We start from the raw sequence: 14,972 nt of genomic DNA on the forward strand, positions 1-14,972 counted from the left end.
CAGCTAGTTCTGAATGAATTAATTTGATTGGAGAAGTGGCATTCCATGAGTGCTGATACATTTCTGCACTGGGACATTTCACTATTTGTATTAGGGTCATTCCATCTCAAGGGGTCCAATAATTACAAAAAAAACGTTAGTTTCTTAACCAATTTTAATTTTTCTAAATTATTTTTGAGTAATTACCTGTTTTACATGTATTGTCATTGCAAAACCAATGTTAAATTTTACTTGGTTTAACTGTGATGGCCATCTTTGTGTCATGCACAGAACAAATTTGGGTTATACAGCTGTTTACGGAAACCTCAATATCTTGGCTCAAGATGGTCCTTGCTCCTTGGAACAAAAACTGATCTCTAGAGCACATTACATGGTACATATATAAACATTTTGCACATTCATGACAGAACTTAAGTGCAAATATAATGTTCAAGATTGTTCACAGTTTCACTTTTAGGGTTAAATTATAATGGGAAGGGTTCGAGTCTCAGTCTAAATTTTGGGTGGGTGGGTGGGTGGGTGGGGGGGGGTATCTAGGTAAGTATAGTGTGCGTGCAGAACATTTCAGGTTTGAGTCTTTAATATGGGGGTGAGAAAGTGCAATTGAAAAAAAAATTCTCCTCACTTTCAGGTTGAATATCTCTGGTGGGGGACCAGACCCAAACCTCTATAGTAGCATTCTGCTGTTAAAATTTTTTTTATTTGAGATTCCCCTTTTTACAGAGCTAGGGCTAGTAGAAATCTGGGGGAAAACCTACTTTATTCATGCATTTTGAGAAATGAACAGATGTAATATAAGCCTAACAAATAATAAAGATGAACAGTATTTTACAGTAATTATGTTTATGATTGATATACAATAGCTTATGCTTGTCAACGAGTTCTATGGCAACAGGGAAGCATGATGTATAACAGAGTTCTTCACATCTGCAGAATTTAGCTCTAACCTTCAAACTTACCCGTCTGTAATTTTCTCTCAATCCTGAAGACCTTGGTTAGTTTGTTCAGGTGTGTTTGATTAGGGTTGGAGTTAAACTCTGCAGGACAGTGGACCTCAAGGTCCAGATTTGAAGAACGCTGAGATCAGTTTTTGTTCTAAGGACCATCCTGAGCCGAGATATTGAGGTTTCCTTAAACAGCTGTATAACAAAAATTTGTTATGTGCCACGACACAAAGATGGTTGACATAGTTAAACCAAGTAAAATATATATTTTTAAAAACCTGGTGGTTTTGCAATGCCAATACCTAGAGGTAATCATTAAAAAAATGGTTCAAGCACCCTGCATTGGACCACTTGAGATGGAATGGCCCATTACTCTGCTTGTCTGTGTTTGCTACATAAATGTCCAATTATAGCAATAGTTTGTTACATTGAAACCATAGACAGATATATTCAAAGCTGATATTTAGTACAACAGCCCTCTTGCTCAGCTGATACTACTTAATTAGCTTATGTCCAAATCCCTAAGCGTAAATAGTCTAATTTTACACTAGGGATTGTAATGTGCTACCTCCTATGTGTGTGTATAGTTTAAAGAATTTCATTAACAGTGGTGAAAAATGTACCTGACATTTTCACATTTCAACATTTTCTAAAGTGCTATAGGATGAACATTGATTAATTTTGGAAAGGTAAACTGTATTCTATAGAAAATAGCAGTTTACACCATAACTTTAATTGAGATGTAATTTTATCTGTAATTTTCATCTCATCCAAATATTTTGTCATTTTTAAAAATAAAGACAAACTGACCTCCAGTTACTTTGACCGTTTCCTTAGTTTCCATGAGAGTCTTCACATCTTGTGATATTTCTAAGGCATTTTTGTTTTTTGCACCGTAGACAAAAGGAACACCCTGTGAGCCAGGTATGCTCTGTGGAGGAACACCACGTGGACCAAATGTTCCAGGTGCAGCAGGTGAAAACTCTAGGGTGTGTTCTGTTAGTTCTTTGCTGAAGTCAAAATTGACAAGAGTCACTTCCTCATTCTTTAATGCACGTACTGCTCTAAGTATATTGTCATCTGATTCTCCTTTGCTTATCACCAACAGGTACTGCTTATTGCCCTGAGCAATTCGGCTGCCTGCTTCAGTATTGAGGAGATGAGTTCGCACATAATCCATCGCCTTTCCAAGTTTGCGCTGCCCAGTACCTCTGGGTTTGAATTTGTGGATAAGTGCAAGTGCTTCAGTTTTAGTTTTGTAAGCATCAAAACGAAATTCCACTGAAATCTCTTCACCAAACTGTGCCAAAGCCATCTGATTGGGTGTACTCCCCAAATTAAGTTGATTGGTTAGGCGAGTTAGCAACTGGATGACCTTTTGGGTCTGTTCAATTGAGCTGTCAACCAACACAAACACATCTGCAAACTTTGGAGCTAGAGCTGAAAGAGATAACAGTATAACAGTGAAATAACTGGTTTCAGTAGTAGTGTACTGCAATATTATAATATATTATTAAAGTGTATAATGATTGGGAAGGTATATTTGAATAGGTGAGTACAACATTACCTTGCTGCTGGGCCTCCACAGAAATACATACTTTGTCTACTGCGCTGGTGGTTGCTTTCAGCAGCTCCTCGTAGTCAATGAAACTCAGTACAAAACGCTGATATGGTTTGTTAGCAATGGACTGCAGGTCTGTAATGCTGGCTGCACCAACCCCAATGGCGAAGATTAACACCCCCTTTCTCCGTAGCTCCATGGCTGGAATCTTCATCTCATCAGTGGAACCACCGTCTGTGATCACCACAGCAATCTGCGGCACATTTTGATCGATCCGACTGCCAGCTGCTTTTGTGAAGTAATTATTTAGAATAAAGCTGAGAGCTTTTCCGGTTTCAGTGCCTCCTTTTAGGTAGGTGAGTTTGTCTACCTTCTCCAGCAGGTCATTCTTGCCTGTATACGCCGCCAACAGGAATTCTTGCTGAGGATCATTACTAAACTGTGCCACTCCTACTCTAAATTTATTAGGCTTAATATCAAGACCCTCTATGAAGGTGTGCAGGAACTGCTTCACCCTCAGGAAGTCTGCATCACCAATGCTACCAGAGCTATCCACAAGGAACACAATGTCAGCCAAATTAGCCTTGCACCCTAGAAATAAAAACACAAGAATACAACACACATTGTTTAGGTCATGAATTTTATAATTTAATTATTTAAACAGTTTATTTATATAAACATATCACAAGACACCCACACTTTGTTGGTGTTGCTGTGTTTGACAGGGGAGAGCGTATGCCAACTTTCCCACCCACAGAGCTGGCCAGTTTTGCTCCTGGCCACAGATGGCATTGTCAAGAATGCCATGACGTCTAGACAACAGGGTGAGCACTTTATTGGTTGCACATGGTATATGTATAGGCATACCGTGATTAGTGGAATGCATTGTGGTGGCCACACTCAGTTGCATAATGTGTACCTTTGGTCACAATTTCAGGATAACTCAATGGACTAAATGTCATGTGCCACATGTCAAGTCGACATGTAGCATTATAGTAGTGCATGACACATTTGATTGAATTTTTATTAATTTTGTTATTAATGTAACATTTTCTATTTTCCTCACTGCTTATATGCTAAAAGAAGGTGTTCTTTTATTTTCACAGGCAGTAGCAGATGCCTCATTGGCTAATCGATGTGTAAAAGAAGAGAACAACTAATGTGCAGTTGATTTAGGAAAGTAGTCCCCTTCACTTTTTTTGCACACTTTATTGTATTATATATTTAATTTAAAATTTATTTGATTTACTTTTTTTGGTTACACACAATCCATAATCAAAAGTGATTTTTAAAAAAATTCCCCAAAATTAAAAAAATATATCTCATTTAGCTAAGTATTCAGACCCTTGGTTAAAACACTCCAAACTGAGCTCAGATGTATCCTGTTTTATCTGATTATCTTGAGAGTCTCTAGATTGTGACTTGAGTTCACCTGGGGCTAATTCAATTGATTGGACATTGTTTTAAAAGGCACATACCCGTGTTATCTAATTGTGTCCAGACATAGATCTGGGCCTGGGTATAAAAACATTCTTTTAATGTTCCCAGGAACACAGAGGGTTCAATTGTTTTGAAATAGAGCAAGTCTGGAACCACCAGGGGTCTCATTTATCAAAGTGAGTATAGAACTAGTTCTAAATTTGTGAATAAGAACTGCATATTATACGTATAATGAAATCAGCATTTATCACAACTGTGTATGCACAGCTGTACATGGTAGCAGTTGATAAATCCCACATGTTCTAAACTCCTCTGCTCATCCAAGGCCACACTCATTTTAATAAAGAAATGCCCACAAATCGGCATATATGTTAAACAATTTCCCTTAAAAAGAAAAAAAACAAAGGAGGCTGCTTGTGGTCTTACATTTTGCTAATGACATGGAGCATGTTAAAAGATCTAAAAAAAAAAAAAAGTCAGCTTTCTTATAATGTGAAGCTATTGTTGAATGAAGTAGAGTAAAACAAAACAAAAAAAGATTATTTGGCACTTGTGGTTTGACTAAGGAATAAATGGGAAGTAGCATTTTAGGTTTTATGGCTACATGTGTGTATTCTATTGCACCCAATTACATTGAGAAAAGCTTAGATGATGTGAAACTCCCCCAATATTTTTGGCTTATTATTAATGTATTATTTGCAAATGTAACGTATTGCAGAGTGAGCGATAAGGATGCATATAAGAAAAAGGAATTAAAACTGTGGGGCAGAAATTGCAGGAGAATCCTAGTGAAGGGTGTGATGTAAAACACGCAAAAAAACATATATTAAATGTATGCATCAGTCCTACCAACCTTTATGCATTTTGCATAGGGGCTTTGTATTTTAACATCAGAGTATGCTAGTTTTCAGTCTTACTTTTTTCAAAATAGAAACAGCTGATGACCCAGTCAACATAAAATGATTGATCTTGGTAAGTGGAATGTTTTGAATTTATTAATGTAAAATAAAATCTATCAATGTATGCTCGCATTAGCTCAGATTAGACACGTATATAGTTAACATTAATTAACTGTATTAATTAGGGATGCAAATAAAATTTTTAGGTGAAAAATGGTCAAAAATGGCACTATATGTCCCTGCTGAAAGAGAAAAATGACCAAAAATTTAGACCAGGAACAAACACAAGCAGTTTGTAAAAATCTTATGATGAAAATGATACTGTATGTTTTTTACTGTTTTCTGCATTTACTCCGCCTCCTCCACACACATACACACACAGAGGGCAGGACTATGAATTATTCCTTTTGGGATTGTCAGGTTTGCTGTATTACAGGACTTACTGTCTTGTGAGCAAGCACAAACATCCATATGCATCCTCGCTCAGTGGAAAAAATTTTTACGAGTCACACAACAGATTTTCAAATGGCGGAATGTGACCAAAAACAAAACACAATGCATATTAATTTCTTGTTGCCAGTTTGATGACATATTGCTCTTTCAGCCATGTTTTCATTACTGACCAGTGCTCAAGAGATTAGAAGGAGTAACTCTTACAATTATTAAAATGAGGTCTCTAGTAAGAGATAAATTTCCACAAAATAAAATGGTGGATGCCTAAGATATTTAGAATTATAAATCAATTTAATTCAGTTAGATCAGTGGTTACTCCACCATGAGGGTCAAGGTTTGTTACTGTAAGACACTTGTATTTACAGTTTCTCATATGGTTAAAAGCCTATATAATTTCAGTTTGCACCCATATACTAGAAAGGTAAGTTAACCTCTAATCACTGGCCTAAATAATGCTTCTGTAAAACAACTGTTTTATTAAAAAAAAACTGTATCAGCCATATGTCCAGAAATTGGACAAAACACTGAATGTATATTAAACATTAATGAAACTTGAATGAAGCAATTCCTGAATAAAGATAAATAAACTTCTTGAAAGAACATAACTGTGGTAACCCCAATCATTCTTATGTCAATGATTAATGATTAATTAGAAGTTAATCTTGATTAGAGATTAAAAATTACAGTTCTTGTCAACAATATATCAGTAAATATTTTTTTAAATTTCATTTTGGTTGTTTTGTAATATTTGACACATCCTTCAATCCCACTCATTTCCAAGCACACATCCATCCCTGACCTACTAACGGTTTGTCTATCTGTGAGAAACTGGCTACGTTACATGCATATCAATATTACGATATTATTCGGAATTTGTCAGTATTTTGATTAGTATTGAGTCATGTAAACGCTGCAATCCAATTGCCTGATTCAGATTAAGACTATATTCTGATTCCTCAAATTCTGATTCCCAGCTCTGGAATATGCCTTTTTTAATCAGAAAGTTGTTGCATGTAATCAGCATATTCCGAAAATCCACTGAAAGGAGATACATGCGCATGCTCAGTTCACAAGGAATTGTGGGTGCAGATGTGTAGCTACAGGCTAGGTATTTAGGAATGGCAACTCAGGCATACTTACAACAACCATGTATACAGGAATATTCCGATGCCCGTACACATGTAAACATGATATTCGGAATATGGCTGCAACCTGAATATAGACCTTAAACGTAATCTGATGTGCATGTAAACGTAGTCACTGACTATCAAGTAATAAGGTAAACATAAAGCATATCAAAGTTCTACTTTACCTTGTGGTACCTGAGACACTAGACGTTTGGCTTCCTCTACTGTTGTACAAAGCACCTGGATGAAACTCTGGGAGATTCCTTGCAAAGCTGTGAAATCAGACACACTGTAGATGTGTTGGTCATGTGGCTTAGTGGCAATTTCCTTCAGCTGCTCCATATCAGCATCTTTAATACCAATGGCATAAAGTATGATTCCCTGGTGTTTCAGGTCCTGCGCATGCGGTTCCACATTGTCTTGTGACTGTCCATCTGTGATAACCACTGCAATTTGAGGCACCCCATCTTTAGCACGACTTCCTGCTTCTTTCACAAAGTGCTGCTTTAGCAAGAAGTTTAAACCTAATCCAGTCTTGGTGCCACCTCCTCGGTATGGGAAATTTGTGATGTAGTCAAGAATCTTTTGCTTGGTTTCAAAGCTGTTAAAGTAGAATTCACTATGTGGTGAATTGCTGTACTGCACCAAGCCGATTTGAACCTTGTTAGGGCTCACATCGAAACTGTTCAACAAAGTGAGAAGAAAGTCACGGATCTTCTGGAAGTTTTCTGTGCCAATACTCCAAGACCCATCCACCAGGAAGACAATATCAGCTAATGCTTCCTGTGTGCATACTGGCAAAGGAAAAAGTCCAGGTCACTTGTACAGTATGACTGTTTTGTTAATAAAAGCCATTTGCACTGTTCAGGTCCAGTAAACAACAACTTTTCTTCATCTGTTTCCTCTTTAAATTATTCCATTAATTAAATTAAAATGGCATGCTATTCACTTGTGTGAACTATACATACCTGTTTTCTGTGCACTGCTCACAAGGAAACATGATGCTAAAATAAAGAGAGGCAGCAGTCCTTTTATTTTTCCCATGGCCTCAGTGATCTAAGGGGGAAATTAAGAATAATAACACATATATTCCTAGAATTTACATAGTATGTCAAGACATTCAGTATGTACATTGAGCAAAATTGCTAACATGAAACATAATTCACACTGAATGTCTGGCAAGTTGGAAATTAATACATACTTCTTTACATCTGAGACAGTGTGAGGGTAGTAGACACCACTCAAAAGCCAAAAATTACAAACATATGATGTCTAATATTCTATCACAGTGCATATCTGAAACTAGGTCATATTCTGTTATGTTATTTGAAAACAGCATCTTTTTTTAGCTAAACTAACAAATAGACATCTATGTGATCTGGGGACTGTGGGAAAAACCTGGCCTGTGGTAAATTAAATTGCTTGTGCGTTCCAAACATAACTCTGAGGTTGCAAGCAACCACAAAGTCAAGCATTGGAGCACACGTCTCACATTGCAGAGAGCTCACAGCTCAATAAATATTATTTATATTTGATAGAATTCTGGCAATATATGTTCCAGTAAACATTCCAGTAAACATTGGTTCTGGCCCACAGTCTTCAAAGCCTTGTCCTTTCTTTGAAGCTGTTGTTAAATTTGATTTCAAGGCAAAAAATCTATAAGCATAACCCTGGTCAGAAGTAATCAGAGTAAATGAGATTAGCTCTAGCATTTAGAATCAGTATCTATAAGCATTATTATATATGAATAAATATATTGTGTGATTACTAAATCAAGTTCATTCATGCCATTGCTATTGTAAGTCTGTGAATTGAAGTTTTAACATGCTTTGGTTAGATTTGTGTGCTCAGCTAAGAAAAAGTGCCCATAATTTGAAAAAACACCTATGGAGTTGTATCTAATGACAGACATCAGTAAATCTAAGGATAGACAATGTGAGCTATATTGCCATTGCCACCTACAGCGTAATTCTCTGAGAACTATTGCAATATATCTTAAATGTATTTAATGGATTTATTCAAAATGGAGATTGAACTACTTAATGAAATGTTGTGCACAGTTTCTTTGGATGAGCAAAAATAAACCAAATCATAGGCAAGATTCTATAAAATTAAGAACATGAAATTTCAAAGTGAACATAAAGTAATTAAATACTGAGTAAGCATAATGATTTCATGACTCAGATTTCCAATAGCCACATTAAACTAAACTGCTCATTTCTTTCTACATTGTGTGCAAAAAAAACAAAAACTAACTAAAAAGATGAAAACTCTTAATGGCCTCTCCAGGCTTCTGTACCATTCTCATTAGCCAATCACTGACTCAATGATCATGGTTTTCATTCTTGGTATGTCTGCCCTTCCCAAGCAAAATGGGCTATACTAATCAAGTTTTCATGTTGGCCTATTTGGAATTCTGGCATACCTAATCTTATGTTGGGTTTTTTTAATGCAGTGTACAAAGAATAGGGCCCTGGAATAGTGAGGGCCTCAGGAACTGCTTAGTTACTTTCATTTAAATGTTCACAAATACTTCATATGGTCTTTTGCTTTTATGTTCTCACCTTTCTTATCCTCTTTTAAATTCTACAAGGCTGCAGACCATTTGTTAATAATTTATTTTCATTGCATTGTATTTTCAGTGTATTTCCAGAAACCTTTCATTTCAGTGCTCAAAGGTTCATACCATGTATCCCAGACTGAAACCCGGTAGGGAGACATTAAATCAGAATTCTGTTCCAACATCACCTTATTTTATAAAGAGATTTTCTTAATAAATACATTAAACCAAGGCCACATGGCAATACATATTTCCCAGGCATCTTTACAATGTTTTCCAGAACAATTCAATAATTCTGTTGGTCAATTTGTAATGGTTGAAGAAAAGGCAAAGGTTCTATAAAAATGAGGACTGAACCACTTCAGGGGATTTCACATCAGAGCATGACACCAAATCTAATCATTGTAAGCCAACAATTTTGTGCATAATAGGTGTGACTGGACCCAGAATGTGAGACTAAAAAATGTAAAACCATCAAAGGGCTGATCATGTTACTTACAACCAAAGGTCAATTTTTTTTTAATTAATCCACCTTGTCCTCTTCAGTTCTTAAATTAAAGTTCTCTTATCGATACCAAGAACAGGCAAAACCATGTTAGATTGTAATTAATATTTCTATATGGTGCCTTTTTACTACCACAGAGGCAGTATACAAAACCTTCTAGTATGGTTGTGAATCGAGGGGAGCAGCCCGTGGAGTATGTTTTAGTAGGACACAAGCCAGGTCTTAATCAACTCTTTCTGGGTCGTCTGGGAAAGGGTTTGATGTGTAAAGAACAGAAACACTCAATTGTCCTATTCTATTCTATTCAATGAGCTTGTGATGATGTTAAGCTACAGATGTTCCTCGTCCTTATATACATGGCTGTCTCCTAAATCACTGACATCACTTTGGCCTTTCTTCTTCAAATTCCTTTCTTAATTAAAAAAAGTCTATAAATGACTATCTTTAAGAACAGACGTTTTTATGAAAAGGTGGGAAGATACAGAGAAAGCACGAACGCAATGTGCACTCACCAGCCACTTTATTAGGAACATCTGTACACCGGCATATTCATGTATTTACTGAATCAGCCAATCATGTGGAAGCAGCACAATGCATAAAATCATGCAGATATAGGTGAAGAGCTTCCGTTAATGTTCAACTCAAACACCAGAATGGGGAAAAATTTAATCTCTGTGACTTTGATCATGGCATGATTGTTGGTACCAGACAGACTGGTATGAGTGTTTCAGAAACTACTGATCTCCTGGGATATTCATGCACAACAGTCTCTAGAGTTTACACAGAATGGTGCAAAAACAAATAAATCCAATGAGAAATTGTTCTTGTTGATGAGTGAGGTTAGAGGCGAGATAAGAAGACTATAGTAACTCAAATAACTGTTTTTACAAGTGAGTAGTAAAGCATCTTAGAATGTACAACATGTTGAACCTTGCCTCGGAATGGATGTTATTATTATCTTCACTTGACCAGTTTCGGTGACTCTGTGCCCACCATAGCCTCAGACTCCGATTCTTGGCTGACAGGAGTGAAAACCGATGTGGTCTCCTGCTGGTGTAGCCCATCTGCCTCAAGGACTTATGTGTTTTGTGTTCTGATATGCTTTTCTGCTCACCATGGTTGTAAAGCGTGGTTATTTGAGTTACCATAGATTTTCTGTTAGCTCAAGCCAGTCTGGCCATTCTCCTCTGAACTCTCTCATCAGCAAGGTGTTTCTGCCCACTGAACTGAGGCTCACTCGATTTTAAATTTATTATTATTTTTTTTTCACTTTTGCGCCATTCTATGTGAACTCTAGACTGCTGTGTGTGAAAATCCCATGAAACCAGCAGTTTCTGATATGTTCAATACAGTCTGTGTGATACCATGTGTCATCTGTCTGGAGCCATGCCACTGTTACTGAGGTCACATTGTCTCCTATTCTAATGTATAAATAAGCAGGTTTACAAGTGTAGATTAATAATTTGTTCACAAAGTTTTACAAGATTTTACATTTTAAATAGTTGACCAGAATCATTGCAATGCAACAGTCCATATACTGCTGAGTAGTGAACAGAGTGAGTGCAAGTGATGTAATGCAGCATGCACAACTATATCCATATTTTTTCTCTGAAACTTCAGTAACTCTATCACATTAACAACAGCATGTCATGAGCCGGATCCCTGCTTCCTGTCACTCCCTATAAAACCAAATAAAAATCCTAAGGAAGTTCATAATTATGCCTTATTATGTTTATCAGTGCAGAGGGAGAGAATTCAAACCCATTCTACTTATAAGGGCGCTAATTTGCAGTATGTCGTGTTCAGTACAGTGAACTACAGTGTATGACCAAAAAACAAGAAGTTAAAGACAAATGGAGCAACCTTGTGAACCATTAAAAGGAAAGACACAGGACATGATATTTGATTTGTATGTTTTTTTCTTACAACCCCAATTCCAAAAAACTTGGGATGTTGTGTAAAATGCAACTAAAAACAAAATGCAATGTTTTGCAAATCTAATAAACCCATATGTTATTCACATTAGAACATAGAAAACATATCAAATGTTTAAACTGAGTAAATGTACCATTTTAAGAACAAAAAATAAGGTAATTTTGAATTTAATGGCCGCAACACTTCTAAAAAAAAGTTGGGACGGGGCAAAAAAACTATATTTTACATTCTAATCCTTTAAAAAATTCTTTAAACCCTCACTAACAGCCAGTTCTGTTTGTACAACCAGATTGTTTTAGAAAAAAATAAATATTTTAGGTTGCTAAATGAGCAAACTACACACTTCCTGGACAGATGCATGGCATTGCTATATCAGTGCAAATGTGGTCTATCAAGATGAAACTGTTTACAGCCTTTTAAGTAAACATCCTAATCTCTTAAAGACTCAAGAAACACTGCAATCATTTACTACAAACAAAAGTACAGACTCCTTTTAAGTGAAGAAATGGTACAATGTTATCAGGCTTTCTTTAAAGGGAAAGGTATGGATCATGGAACTTGCACTTCACCAGTAAAAAAAAACAGGACTGGATAGAACTAGCAAATTCTGGTCCTCTTCACTGAATCAGAGCATTTGGCTCAACTAACAAGTAATAGTTGACTCTTTTGACTCCCAAAGATCTCAGGCAAAGTTTGCAGTATTATGACCCGTTATGGTTCTTATTTGTTCTTATTTTCATGTATGGTTTATATCGTTTATCAAAATCTTACTGTACCTAAATAATGAATTAAATAACATTTTATGCACTTGATTTGAAGAATCATGTTTGCTGTGTCTGTGCTTCATTAAGAAGATTATTCTCCATTTTTTTTCCTGATAAATGATTTCTTCCTTTAGGATACTGACCTGATGCATCAATAGATCGTCAACAAGTCAAACACACAATACCATTCATGGAAATGAACAGCTCAGAAGTTGAAAAGCGGTTTTCATAGAAGCAGTAAATTAGCATATACTTCAAGGATAATGGGATTGCCTAGAAAAAAAATCTTACACTAAGTCAAGGTTACACCAATTAAATAAATGACAATGCATACACCATTGGACAACAAATTACATAAGTAATTGTATACACTCTTAGAAATAAAGGTACCAAATTCTACTTTTCTTCATCTAATAGTCAGTACCATAAATGGAACATTTTTTCTACGTTTAGTATGCATCTTTATTCCTTTAAAAAATATTGCACATAATTAAACGTACATAATTGTACATAATTTTTTTTTTAAAAAAAGGTACATAATTAAACTCTAAAGCTTTATTCTTAAAGGTGATTAAAGTTAGAAATAAAAAAAAATGCATATTAAAGGTACAAATGTTTAAATGATGGTCCCACACAAGAGACAAGAAAAAAGTACAGTGAGGAGAGTGTACTCAGCCTAAACTCTGTTTAAGAAAATTAATTTTTATATTTTTTATTAGTAAAACAATTTTACAAAACTGTCTGCCTAGCCATGTTTGTGTTCAAAATTGTTGCAGAAATATACAGGGTAACTTTCAACTATTAATGATTGCAGGCCAGAGAGAGAGAGAGAGAGAGAGAGAGAGACACTGAAAACACGAGTTCTCTTCACGACCTTCCTTCACTACTATCTTAAAGACAATACTGTACAGTATAAAATAAACACGGCGATTTTATGCTTTACTTAAAAAGATAACAAATTAAACAGCATACTGTACCACTCTTATCCGCACCTAAAGACCACTATGTTTTTCAAAAGCTGCTTTTGGAAGTTGCTCACCTCAAAAGTTGCATGTAGATATAATTGAAGCAAAAATATCTTCAAGTTGTCGTTCACAGTCAATTGTGCTAGATGTTATTTACAAAATAAGAAGTATAAACAGCACAGGCGCGGACCGTGCGCGTATGAATTAAGTGTATTAATGTGAAGCAGAAATGTGAGGCAGAAATGTGAGGCAGAAAAGTAGGAGCCTAGGGAGCACTTGAGCCACACCTCCCTCCCCTGTAACACTGACTCTGTACACCACAGGATGAGGCTTCCCAGGCACAGCTTCAAGTCCTTTTTTTCCTTTAAGCTAAATTATATGCACCATTATCAATGCAACATCTATGGAATGTTTCTGGGAGACCCTAACAAATATTAATACTTTGCACAATGAAGGTTTTTCTTCACAGTTGTACTCTGCAAGGTTGATTTGAACTTTCAGTTAAAGGCTTAGTTTAACATTAAACATACATGTCATACATGCATGTTTATACAGCATGGTGTTTAGCATGGCTTTTGTTCAGCCAGACAGCACATTCTTCTGTCTATGATAGTAGGGAGTGTTTTTTTTTTAGGCAGTCATCCAACATATTCTGGTACATAGAGGGCCTCAAATGTTGCCTTTCATCATAAATCTTGTGAATCAACCCTGAGTCTGACACCTCCCTCTGCGAATTAGGTTTTTTTTGTCAACATGCTGGTCATTACAAGTACGCTTCTATGATTGAAATCACACAACTATAGCCATCAGATGAGTCTGTGGTGTTATTTTGACTGAAAATCAGTTTGGGGCCAAGAGCATTCCTGCTTCAATGAGCTTTCAAATAATCAAGAATTTTTCAGGTTTTTCTAACAGATGACCAGTTCTTGGCATGCCGTTTCCCCATGACCCTGAAGAAGGAGTAAGCGGTAGAAGATGGATGGATGGATGGAAAATAATCCTGGTCAAGGGGTGTCATGGAAAGATATTTGTAGCAACAGAAGATAGTGAAGAAAGCAGAAACCTTATCTCATGTACTCCTCCACGTTGTAGTAAGTCACAGAATTTCTCCAGAAAAGTCTACACAGTACTGATAAAACGCATAATGTGTGACACAATGATCATTTTGTAATCACAGATTATATTATTTGGTTAGTACTTATTATTATAAGGTTATTATTATTATATTATTAGAATAACTTATTTTATCTTACAAGAAATAGAAGAACTGCACAGCATGAAAGTCTTCAACCTCCAGACATGCACATTTGTGTATGATTCATGAAAAGAAATATATCAATTGGGAGTTTAAGTCAAGGAAATGCTCATATAGATTTATATAATATGAAGAGTGATTAAAATTACACAAGGGAGAGCCAGAACAACTGTAACAAGCTCGTTTTCTCTACATCATTTCTCAACAAACACCAGTGGGAAACTTGTAATTGTGTTGGAGATATATATTGGTCAAAAAAAAAAAAGAAATAATTTTCTCACCTGAAATATTTTTCTAATATAATGTGTCCAAAAACTGAAATGTATGCAGTTGTGTACACACAGATCTACACAAAGTTTTAGAACAGAGTTTGCTAGAAGGTGAGGAATCGTGCAATTTGTGGTATAATTGTAACACTTCTTATAATTACACAGAATCCAGCTTCAGGGGATTTCAGAGTGTTAAGTGTGGTGGAAAATGACAGAAAGAAAGAACCAAGAAAGAAAACACACTAATTTTTGCTTGCATGAAAACAAGTTGCAGTGGATGCAGAGTGCATGTATT

General features: G+C 35.9%; 1 protein-coding gene across 1 annotated transcript in view; it reads right to left on the reverse strand.

Annotated features, from left to right (window-relative positions):
* LOC128613528 (collagen alpha-6(VI) chain) overlaps positions 1–13,468 on the reverse strand; it is a 37,978-nt gene extending 24,510 nt beyond the window's left edge. The window contains exons 1-5 of the mRNA XM_053634389.1: positions 13,228–13,468; positions 7,393–7,480; positions 6,610–7,218; positions 2,512–3,096; positions 1,755–2,384 (exon numbers count right to left, since the gene is read on the reverse strand). Of these exons, the coding sequence (XP_053490364.1) occupies positions 1,755–2,384; positions 2,512–3,096; positions 6,610–7,218; positions 7,393–7,468 (1,900 nt within the window). The 5' untranslated portion in view covers positions 7,469–7,480; positions 13,228–13,468. The remainder of the gene's footprint in view (positions 1–1,754; positions 2,385–2,511; positions 3,097–6,609; positions 7,219–7,392; positions 7,481–13,227) is intronic.
* Between the last annotated feature and the right edge of the window lie 1,504 nt (positions 13,469–14,972).

This window comes from Ictalurus furcatus, chromosome 1, assembly GCF_023375685.1.
Source record: "Ictalurus furcatus strain D&B chromosome 1, Billie_1.0, whole genome shotgun sequence".
NCBI lineage: Eukaryota > Metazoa > Chordata > Actinopteri > Siluriformes > Ictaluridae > Ictalurus > Ictalurus furcatus.